Raw genomic sequence first — 12,166 nt, forward strand, 5'->3', positions numbered from 1 at the left:
AATGCATCCCCATATTTGGCGAATAAACCTGAAACGCTAATACTCCCAGGGAATTGCTAAGACAGTATGACCATCACCGGTGACCCAAACATACAGAATCAGATTAGCAACTGATACTACGGCTTAAATCACATCAAATGACTATCGTGATTTAGATTCTCTTCCACATTTTACTTCTTATCCCAAAACAAAAATAATAATCCCAACATTTTTAAATGTCAGAAAGAAATCCAGGATATGTGGCAATTTGGCTGCTTTAATTTAAGATTTCATTTATATTGTAAAATCCTTTAGCTGTGTGCTGATAACTGGCGTTAAAAAATTCTTTCAACAAATACAAGGTTTGAGGAAGATATTTAATTCTAAAATGGTCTGGGGTGGAGCAGGGTCATTTAGGAATGCTCTCTGACTCTTTGTAAACACATAGGTCCTATCGGGTGCCACTCTCTTTGGAGTCGGTTTGCTTTCTTAATTGCAGAAAGCAGAGGTTAGCCTTGACTTCAATAGCATGTGAGAGTGTCCAGTAAGTTAGAGATGGCTGCATGTAGGAGACCTTCCCTGCCATTCCTCTCACCTGCCTTGGATTTAGAAAAAATATGGAGCTGAATGTTTGAAGAAAACCAGAGCTAGAGATATTTCACAACTGACTTTAATTCATGGCTGCTTCTCCAGCCATGAGCCCCACCTGAAGCAACCTCTCATAGAATTGCTGGAAACCACACAGTAGCAAATGTGCTTGAACAGGGCTCACAATAAAATGATTCCCTCTGGACCCAACCAGTCTAGACTCATCCTACTGCGGGGAAGTTCCAGGACTCGGTAAGTGCGAATGCACAGGGTGGCTCTAAGATGTCTTTGCTGGCTATTATCCATAACTCTGTTTTTTAACAGTACCTGTTGTGGCCGGTGGAAGTTCATCTTGCTATATGCCTTGCTGACAAAAAGAATATTCTCAATTGTCCCCATGAGATGAAAGAATGACAGAAAATGATATTCACTCTAGGACACAGTATTTTAAATAAATATTTTAATTCTATTGTTGGCATTTACAGGTAGAAAGCATACAGTATGTTACAGATATCAAACTGTGAAAATATGAATGTTACATAAGTAACAAATGTAAAAAAGCATTTTCTTACCTTCCCTGAAAGCAAGAAAAGTTTCCGGCATAGGAAAATATCAGTATCAAAAACATAGCTCAGGTGTAAAAAAAAAAAGTTTTACACAGTATTAAAAAATGATCTACAAAACGACAGAATGTAAGAAACATTGCAATCTGACTTTATATAAATTATAAAAACTGGGTACTTGGGGTAAATGTTGAATGGCTAGAAAATAAAACCAATTAGGGCCTGCTTAGGTCAATTTGTTACATGTTAAAAGCATAGAACTTTTTTTTCAATAAATAACTTTTTAATAATGTCTCTTAGAAGTGCGCTGAGAACATTATTCCAAAAGAGGAAGGTGGCAGTGTTCTGGGGACAGTATATGGTCATCTTGTTCTTCGTGGAAGCCTGAGGTAAGTCAGGAGACCATGGCTGTTTGCACAGAGACACACAAGTGTCAACACAGTTCGTAACAAGCTTTAAAGTGCTGAACAAAATGACTTAATCTTAGTACCCACCGTCATGTAAAACAAGCCCTTAGCATGTCTGAGCAACGTCACATATGAACCTATATGTTGAAGAGTGTTAACGTTCATCCGAGGATGGGATGTGTTCCTTCCTGCCCTTTGCATGAATTGGTTCATCGTAAGTGATCTTGCAATGTAAAACACAATGGTAACACTACAATGGAAACAAGCATACCCCACTGTGAAAGCACAAGCTCATGTCTGCAACTGTAATGGTATTAACTGTAAAAACCACAAACCAAACACAAAGCAAAACTTCCCAATGTTGCATGCCCCAAACTCATCACAAAACACAACGCATGCAGGAGGACCATTCCAGCAAGCACATTTAAACAGTCGTTTGGAGTCTATGCGAGCAGCTTTGTGGTTAACTTTAAACGTGTCCCATGGCCACCAGTCTGTACTGGCCTGTTTCATAAAGGTGACCCGCGCTACTCACATATTGCTTTGAGTGTTTCTTGCCCACATATGCACCTCACACGTACTGTTCTGCCTCTCCATCTTTGGGGGCTGGTTTAGCTGCCCCGCTTTTACCATCTTCATTGCTGGCTGCTTTTTCTGGGAGAGAGGCCAGATCTTTAAAGACGTCCACATAGTGGCCAAAGCCCGGGCCCCAGTTCAAAAGGTTGTCCCAGTTGAAGTTGCCTGCCTGCTGTCCCAGCTTCAGGGTGCTGTCTGCAGCCCCAGGGGTTGCTGCAGGGGTGCCGACCGGTCCCCCCTCAGCCCTGCGTCCGTGGTACCTTCTGGGTTTCAGTCTGGCTCCATAATTATCTTCATCATCTGCGTCAGATTCGTTGACTTGAGACAACTTGGGCATCCTAGAGGTGTAGACCATGGGCTTCTCCCTATCATATTCCATTTCTGAGCATGTGAAGGAATCATGGGAGTCACTGTCAGAAGAGGATTCTGGGGCGGGGATGCCGTCTGCTGGGTTCCTGGTTCTGGACAGGGGCCTTCTGCAGTCTTCTTCAGAAGAGGACCTCCCATGGTCTGCACTGCAGATGCTGGGGTTTCTAGGGCGAGGGGTGTTGAGCCTCTCTACCTCCTCAATGGAGAGTCCCACAGGAGGAGAAGATTCTAGAGGGATCTGTGCTATGGGCTGCTTGAGGCGACTCCCGGGTCTCGAGCCGTGTGACGCCATGGCCTGGGGACTCTTACTTCTCCTCCCCAGCCTGGTGGCGTAGTTGAACATACCGGGTTGGCAAGGGTCCCCATGCATCTCCAGAGTACTCCCATCTCGCAGAGGAAGATGCAGTTCCCGGGCAGGGCTGCTCCGGTAGAAAGCAGATGGTTTAGAAAAAGGAGCTGGGCTGTGCCTGGACAGGGGGTTGGGAGTGGGGCAGGCCGAGTGGCTAAGAGAGCTGCTTCTTAACGCCTGGCCGTACGAAGAAGGCTGGTAGGTCAGACTACTTGCTCCCAGGGGCATGGGGGATTGCCTGGCGAAGCCCAGGGGGCTGTGCCTCTGGATGGAAAATTTGGGCGTGTGGCTTCGGAATTGTTTGTAGTGCTGGATGATGTCTGCATCTGATGGTGCTATGCTACTGGCGTTGTCGATGTCATAGTGCTCAATCTCCTGCTCTGGGGAAGCTAGCGGGGCACTGGGGATGGTCTCTGAGTTGTGGGGGATGTCGGTCTCATCGAAGATTAAGTAGGGGTTCTCTCGCTCTATGATGTCCGGCTTGGGATTCCCCTCAGGTTGCTTCCTGACTGCCAGATCATCCCCATAGGGTGGGATGTTGTCAGGATCATCAAAAGCCACGTTCTCGCTGCCCTTTTTCTTCTTCTCCTTTGGTTTTTTCTCCTCTTTGGGGTTTTTGGGGATCTTTCCCCTGCACTGGTTGCATAGAATCAAGCTGAGGACAAGCAATGCCAGGGCGGTGGCGCAGCTGCCCACAATGGCAGGCACAGCCCACAGAGGTAAGGAGATCTCATCTGGGCCCTCAGTCTGGACACACACGTGTCCCCCAGGACTTCCGGCCTTGCACACCTTCCCCTGAGGACAGAGAACACCAAGGCAGGCCACCACTGTCTCACAGGTCCTCCCCGTGTGTGACTCTGGACAGCTGCACGTGTAGCCGGAGAGCAGGCCTGGCTCACAGATGCCGCCGTTCTGGCAGGGATGGGATGCGCAGTCACCAGGAGGGACACATTTGTAGGCATACCACTGGTTGATGCATAAAAGGTCGCCCCAGCAGGGGTTGCTGGCACAGATGTTGGGACCACGACAGCCAATCTTCACCGAAGGGTCGGTTTTGGAGATGGAAGCCAAGCTGTGCTTCCCACTGAAGGGGAGGCTCTCTCCGCCATAGAGCACGGAGGCAATGCAGCCATTGAAACCTGTGGGGGAGATACAGTAAGAGTTGCTTAGAAAAAAAGCAACCATTTCACCTCTGAGTGATGAGATCTGAAGAAGAGAAGACTCGCAGCCCCTCAGTACTGTCCCCAACCATGCTCCAGCTTGAAGATGGGGAACACATGTACTCTAATATTAACTCCAGAGGCAGGGAGTTCTATAATACATGGGGAGAGTATAAGTTTTTGAAGGATTCCAAAGCAAGGATTATCTTGATTTCTCTCTCTCTTTTAATCCGTTTAATGATTCATCAGTTTGATTCTTAAAGGCCACAGACCAAGAGTTACTTAGAGATAAAACTTACTTTATGAACAACAGAAAGAGCAAAATAGAGGTCAATTGCTTCAACTGCAAGACCATGGAGCGTGTAATCACAGACTGTATGCCAGCCAAAGGGACTGGTATGGGCCCTTGTGGATCAAAAGAAAAGCACTGATCACAACAAGGTTAAGGGGTATCCTGGATGGGGGCAGTAACTGTGGCACCCACACTATAAATGGTCAGGATGCAAGAGACAGAAAACAAAAGTATCCCAAGGGGCTTGCTAGTAATACATGGTAATGGTAGAAAGAACTAAGGAATTCTTCACTGGGTTTGAATGCACTGATGTCACAAAGTATCTACCTGAAGGGACAAGAATTTACTTTGACTAACAGGCCAGCAGAATATACACTGTCTTGTTTCTTACAAAATCCAAATAGATTGTGCCTATTTGAAAAGCCACTAAATAAGGACTTATGACCTGGAATTTAGTTTTTATGCATTGTTTATTTCATCTGTGAGATAATATAAACAATTGTGCCCTGTTTATATCATCTGTGAGACATTTTGTCTTTTTCTCTCTTTTGTCACACCTCGCGTAGGAAATTCTGAAAAGAGTAAATCATGCTGACGAAGGCTATTTGGTAATGACATCTCTAGCCTGGATCTGTCCTGAGTGCAGGTCAGCCACCCAGTGACCTTTCAAAGTTGCTTCAAACCCACATGTTCCACAGAAAACTCCACGCTCCCCTGAGATCAGCGGTTTTCTTTCTTGGTGGCACTATTGTTTGAGATGACAACTCAGAATTCTTCCAGATCTTTACTGAAAATGGCCTCCAGAACAAGTTTGGTCTGTCCATTTTGACTTTACTGTTTGGCCACTCCATTAGAATGAAAACAAAACCTTCTACTACAGTGTCTTCCAGATACTGACTCCTAAAACCTGGGCCCTGGAACTCCTCCCCAGTTCATCCTCAGAGCCAGCCTGAAAGATATTGTACACTACTGCATGTTTAAAATTAAATTTTAATTACTCCTTATTGTCCTGCAAGTAGAATAAATCATCCACACTTTCCAAGTAGAACACTCTATTTTATTCTCTAGTTTCACTGACTGCCTCACTCTAGCTGTCCATGAGCTTCTCCCTGGCCTTGGCCTCCCTTGTTAACAATTAAACGTTCTTACAATCGCACCCTCCTCGCATTTTCCTTTGTATCACTGATCTAAAATAGTATCTACATCCTGACTCCTGCCTTACTTGGGGAGACTGGCTTTGATGAACACAGGACTGAACAGACAAACGCTTTGATGACAAGCTAAGCATCAGAGCAGCCCATGCTTAAATCAGATCTCAGCAGTACAGAAAAAAAGCATTTATTGGAAGTGACAGTGCCCCTAATCACAATTTCTCCAAAGACAGTTACGTTAATTAGAAGATTCATAATCACCAGTATCAGAAATCCAACTACTCTTATAAAAAACAATACTGCGATAAAATTAATCTATGAAAGAGAGTAGCATAAATAAATTGGACTTTAACCCCCATGTCCTATTTGTCACCAAAATCACCTACATTTTGGGGAACAAATTTTCTTGAGGTATTTACCTGTCTGAGTATCTCGATGGGCTTGGTTGGGCGGGATTCCTCCCAGAGATATGGTAAGCACTTCAAGACCACCAAAGTCCTGTGTGAGGTGGACGATGTCTCTGTTGTATATTCTGTCTACAGACAACACGGTGATACTTCCATTCTTTGCGATTCTGAAGGTGTGCCAGTGGCCATCTGAAATGTATGCTTCCGGGATGCTTCTCTCCACTTTCCCAGCAACACCTGCATCTGACGTAAAGTGCACTTTGCCGTTCTTAATCTGTAAGATGCGTTAGAAAAAAATGTACAGATAAAACATGATATCCTTAAAAAATAATTTATCTAAAATATCGACCACTGTAAAGGAGCTGGAATGCTGTAGTGTTACAACAAACTCACATATATCATCACTGTAATTTCAGACAACATGATGGTTTATTTACTAATTCTGACTGTTTCTAATTTTATATGTAGTTACTTGAGGGGCATATGACTTTCCAAAACAAAACTGAAATATTGTAATAACTAGATATCCTAAATAATTGACACTAATTATGATTATTTGTATTTCAAAAGCAGAGTAAAGTATGTTAAATCACTAGAGTAGCTAAAAGACAAACAACAAAAAAATAATGCAAAACCAGAAAGTGAAGGGGAAACTACAAAGGCAGAGCAGTTGGAAAAACAATGACAAAAGTAGCTTTCCCTTCCTATACCACAACACTGGAGTTTTAGACAAAAACTCCATTTTGGTCTCGTTATTTCATATCCGAGATGGAATACCATAAAGTAACAAGGAGATTTGGCCAAGACTTCACTACAGCTGTCCTTTCAATTTATCTAAAGGAATTTGATTTCTTTCAGTTCACCCAGTAGAACACTAGGTAACAGGACACTCCAGTTTCCAACTGCAAGTTTCCAGTATTATGAGCTGACCCTTCAGAAAATGAATAATTTGTAAGCAAGATGAGCCCATGGGTCAGAGAGCACATTCCCATCCCTGCTGCCAGATAGCACTGCTGTCCAGGCACAAAGATGAAATGTCCTAGGAGTGACTGAAGGAAAGCAGGGGTCAGTTTCGTGTGTCCTCACTCGCTCAGACTCTATTTCTATACGTAAGAAAATCAGTTCATTTGTGCTTTGCGGGAAGGTCATGTAACAAAGGTACATATAGCAATCATATAGTAACATAGTAATAGGGTATTTCCAGATTAAAACTGTTTTTCATGGGCTGGGAGATGGCTCAGTGCTTCCTCTGTAAGCATGAGGCCCTGACTTCAAATCCCCAACATCCGCATCAAAGCTGGGAGCACTCATGTGTCCCCGTAGTCCTATCATTGAAGGGCAGGGGTAGAGATCTTGGGAGCTTTCTTGCTAGACAGCTTAGCAATATGTGAGGCTTCCAGTTCAGTAAGAGACCAACCTAGGGCAATAGGGCAGTGAACAGCAGAAAGCAGGAGGTGTCTTGCTGTAGCCTCTGGTGTATGCTCACCCCCACCATGCGCATCCAGCACACACTCACAAACTGCATACATATGTAATTCATATGTATATGTAAATTGAATTATCACAGCACAGTTGTTCTAGGACTATCCCCTCAATTCCTCTATCTCCCGTTGTACACCAATCACCCAGGATCTCCTTCACCCAACAACTTTCCTCATTGTCCTTAACATGGGCATTGAAATGTGGGGGGGAGCTGGGGAGATGAGGGGGGAAGGAGGAAAGGAGGGAGGGTAAGATAGAAGTAGGGGGAGGAAGAGAGAAAGAGAGGTAGGGGAGAGAGGAGAAAAAGGAGAGAGGAGGGGTGGTGAGAGAGATTGGAAAGTGAAGGAGGGAAGGAGGAAGAGAGAGTCCAATAAATGGAGAGTTTAAGAAAGAAATGGTAAGAAGGTGAGCCAAAAGGAACAAAACCATGGTTCCTGGGCAGCTGTCAGTTGACACTAAAAGAGCACATTCTGTCCACGCTTCCTCAACCACACTCCAACAGAGCCAGGCATCTCCTACCCATCCCGGCTGCTTCCTGAGTCTGTCTTGCTCTTTTTACTGTCTGCTTTTCCCTTTTCTACCTATTTTACCTGCCAAGGTCCTTGGTTTTGGAAACCCGCCACTCACAATTTTCTCATTAAATGTCATGGCTGCTAATCATTGGTTATTTTGCCTAATTCTTTTTTTTTTTTAGCTCTGTGACACCGTGTTGAGGAGGTGCAAGCTGCCATCCTGTTGAACATCACCATAACAAAGACAGAGGGCATCTCTGAGATACTTCTCTTGAACAGATTTCTTGGCTGCAGGAGAAGGCAAGCAGCAGTGTGTATTATGTCATTTAAATGGCATGGGTCTTCAAGACAGCTTAACAAATAATCTCATGCAAAGACTGTAGTGTGGCCTCTCAGAATGAAGGAACTAAGCAGAGACCACTCAGGATCCCCTCTCAGCAGGGAACAGTGTTCTGGGCAGATGAACCCCCTGTCTTTAAGTCACAACTCTCTCTGTAACTTATGCTTTGATTGCTTCTAATTTGCTTTCAAATGGAAATTATCAATAGCAAATTTGAACATACTTCAAATAGTTCTCTGTTTCACAAGTTATATTAATTGGGGAAACTGGGATATTTGTCTAAGGAATGAAGGTAAAGTGAAAATTCAAAGATGTTCCAGTAGGGAACCAGGGCTCAGTCTCAAATTCAGCATTGAGTGACATTTCTGACCACATGATTTTCTGTTATAGGATGATCATCTAGACTCTCCGGCAACTGCATGGCGGTAACATCCATATGCTTCAAATAATAAGTAAATAAATCTCCAAACACTGTCAAATGACATTAGGGGGTTAAAATAATGCCCATCTAGAAACAAATGGGCTAAGGAAGATATAAGCAGATCACCAGAAAAGAGAATGGTCTTTGTGGCTGATTGAAAACAAACACCTAAAATAAAGCACAGAGAGACAACTGAACAGAGAAACCTGGAAAAACAAAACCTAAAACTTGGGGGGTCAACATCAACTTTATTTTTAATGTAGTTTGAATGAAATCAAGTAATGGCTAATACTGTTCTGTGTGTTTCAAAATATTGACAGGAAAAATAAGTCAGTAATAACAGGTTTGTTTTCTTAAGAATTCACTAAAATGAACACAAAAAGTATCAATAGACGTATAAAAATGATCTTATGAAACTAAGCAAAAAAAAAATGTCCTAGGAGAATTGTTGCTAATGTCCTCTGTCTATGAAAGAAGGTGGCTCTCATTTCAGACTCTCAGAAGGTCACAGGAGGTAGGCAAAGAATGGCTTATGGCTCATGAATGACTGCCTTTGACTTTTATATAGAGAGAGGAAAAACCCATGGAGAAATCCACTCTTCTTATTGAACATAAATGTTGAATTTTTGTATGAATTTCTTATTTTATTTCAAGTGGGTAGGGGGATGGCTCAGTGGGCAGAGTGCTTGCTGTACAGGTGTGAGGACCTGAGTTTGGATCACCAGCACTTATGTCAATAGCGGCCAAAGAGTCAAGCAAATCCTAGCATCCATGCCAATAGCTGCAAAGGAGTCAAGCAGATCCCAGAAGCACAATGGTCAGTCTGTGCTGGAAAGCAGACATGAGAGTTCCAGATGCAAACAGACACCCTGCTTAAATGGAATAAGGCAGAAGCAGGTACCCCATGTCCTCTTCTAGTCTCCATAGTACTCAGAATACATTTCTCCCTCTGGCCACTAAAACTTATCTGGAAACATGAAAAGAAATTTTACTTAAATACCAAAAACATTTAGCTTTGTAGATTTACCTAGGTAGTGACTAGGATGCATATTGCAGAATAAAGTCAGATAATTTGTATCCTAATCTTACCATCTAACCTATATTATCAGTGTTCAAAATAATTCTTGGTGAAAATAACTCTCCAAAATCAAGGTACATTCTTTTCATGCTTTATTTTGCTTACAGTAGAACACAAAGCAGACTTGACTACCTTTTTTGGGCTGGCCTGCCTGGAAATGGCTACTACTCTAAAACAAGATGAACATGTTTAGAGAGTGGCCATTTCAGATCTTTGTGACTCTGGCCCAGGTCCTGGGAACATTAAAGGTGGATGGCATTGGGTCACTGCCAAGCTTTGGTCAGAAATCTAAGGCAAGAAAGAGAAGGACAGAAGTTGTGGGAGAAGCAACTGCTGCTGCCCCAGAGCAGGTAGGGCATTCAATTGGGTCAGCATGGGCTCCCCTCTCACCTTCACTGTTGTATAATTGCTGCTTTCCTGGATATGGATTAAAATGCCATTTTCACTCCGAGTCCTGAATTTTACTTCCAGACTGTTGACACCGAAAGGCTCCAACATGACATCCCGTATACTCTGCATCAGCAAGTATTCCCGCTTCTCGCTCTGACTCATGTGATAATCCAGGCGTCCTTTGCCTTCTAGTGACAAGGCAGTGTCCGGAGTGACAGCTGTAAGCCAAGAAGAAAGAGCAAAATTTGCAGGCTTTCACTAGACTATTTTAGAGCATTCTTCACAGTTGCAAAAGGTATTAAAAATGACAAAAGTTCAAGTTTCTGAAAATACTGTCCCTGGTCCTACTCTGAGAAAATAATTTCCATTTGTGAATAATTATGTAAATGTACTGCCAATGGTTGAGTTCTTTTGGATCTGTGAAACATAAAATCCTTGATGACAATCATTAATCACTTGGGGGACTTGTCATCCAATCTCTTTGCGATGGGACAGAAAGCTTGGACATGGAAGACACAGCCAACTGCTAAAATGCACAACTCAAAACTTGAACCAATTTCAATGCATTCCTAAAATTATTAAGCAAATATGTTTTTATAGTTGGAAACCTTTGGGTCTTTAGTGTTTAGTCCCTCAAGTCTCTGATTTTTAGAAATATGGATCCAAAAAAGTGTTCAGTCTAAGATTGTTACAACTTGTCCTCCCTGGAGCCATCACCATGGATGGATGGTTCATTATCAGATGCCATGACCAGTCCAGAAGCAGGATGTGTACATCAACATAAGCAGTAGCATAACTCAGGAAGGGAAGCTGAGGAAATGGAATCAGGGGTAACTCTCCCCTGGTTGTTACACTCTAAACAGATAAACAGAATAACTTGCAGAAATATTTCTAGACTTACAAAAAGAAGTCTCAGGGCAGCTCATTAAAAAATACTACGTGGCAACTAATTTTTTTCTCTTTCTTTTGTAGCCAAGCTACTAAGATACATCTATGTTGTCTGTCTCTAAGATCTTTTGGATTATATTACATTCCAATGTCATGCCTCATTTCTCTTCATTTTCCTATTACAGTACCAACAAATATTTCAAAAAGTCATCAGGTGATAGTGGCTGAATTAAGTAGTAATCATTCATTTCAAAATAAAGCAATTCTCATTAAGGTGGCCCCAAGGGCACAGGGTAGAACAGAATATACAACTTTGAGTTAGAGAGCAAGTCTCTACTGATAGCTTGAATATCACTGATGCCTTGGTCAACATAAGACCGGAATTTAAGTGGGATGTCATTAACGAGAAGACTGAAATAGTATTGCTCAAAAGCAACTTAAAATAAACTGCTACTTTCATTTTAACACATTAACTATCACACAACGTTCTCAGAGCTGTGTTATCTAGTGATACTGTAAATTTTATCTTCAAATATAAAAATCTGACCAGAGAAATACCACCCAACAGGAGGTAATATTTTTCTAAAACCTCAGTATAGTTGCTCACTTTAAATTTCCTAACTACCCAATATGTGACATAAAAAACCCAGTGACACACTTATAAGGTGAAACTAACATTTAGTTAATATCCAATTCTTTGAAAGAATGCTACTCTTCTTCAGGTTGAAAATCCAATTTACAACTGTCATTGCATTTCATCCCATTAGGCACTCTTAATATTTGCCATGTTGGAATCAAACAAAATGCAGTAACAAATTCAGGTGCATGTATTTACACTTTCTGGGGATGTGGGAGCACCCCATGAATGTGAAAACGGTGACCTACATTTCTCACAGTATTTCCCAGTCAGGCCTTCCATGCACTGGCACTGCTGCCATGACCAAAAGTCCACACACGTGCCACCGTGTTGGCAAGGGTTGCGAGCACACGTGCCTTCTAGTCTAGGACACCTGGAAGACAGTCACAGAAAAGACAAGTAAAGCAACAAACTGGAAAAAGGAAATTTGACTTGAAGCAGACACAGACTGATCAACATGCTTAATCTAAGGGACTTGCCCCAGCTACTCTGCAGCAATGAAAGGCACAGAAGTCTTATAAATAGTCTACCTCACATCAAAAGACAAGCGTGGTGATATATTATTTATGATTTAATA

General features: G+C 42.5%; 1 protein-coding gene across 1 annotated transcript in view; it reads right to left on the reverse strand.

Moving 5' to 3' along the window:
- Positions 1 to 1,012: 1,012 nt before the first annotated feature.
- Fat4 (FAT atypical cadherin 4) overlaps positions 1,013 to 12,166 on the reverse strand; it is a 136,140-nt gene continuing 124,986 nt past the window's right edge. The window contains exons 14-17 of the mRNA XM_005069688.4: positions 11,838 to 11,962; positions 10,065 to 10,282; positions 5,854 to 6,115; positions 1,013 to 3,970 (exon numbers count right to left, since the gene is read on the reverse strand). Coding sequence (XP_005069745.1) covers positions 2,109 to 3,970; positions 5,854 to 6,115; positions 10,065 to 10,282; positions 11,838 to 11,962 — 2,467 coding nt within the window. The 3' untranslated portion in view covers positions 1,013 to 2,108. The remainder of the gene's footprint in view (positions 3,971 to 5,853; positions 6,116 to 10,064; positions 10,283 to 11,837; positions 11,963 to 12,166) is intronic.

Source organism: Mesocricetus auratus, unplaced genomic scaffold (assembly GCF_017639785.1).
Source record: "Mesocricetus auratus isolate SY011 unplaced genomic scaffold, BCM_Maur_2.0 Super-Scaffold_100011, whole genome shotgun sequence".
NCBI lineage: Eukaryota > Metazoa > Chordata > Mammalia > Rodentia > Cricetidae > Mesocricetus > Mesocricetus auratus.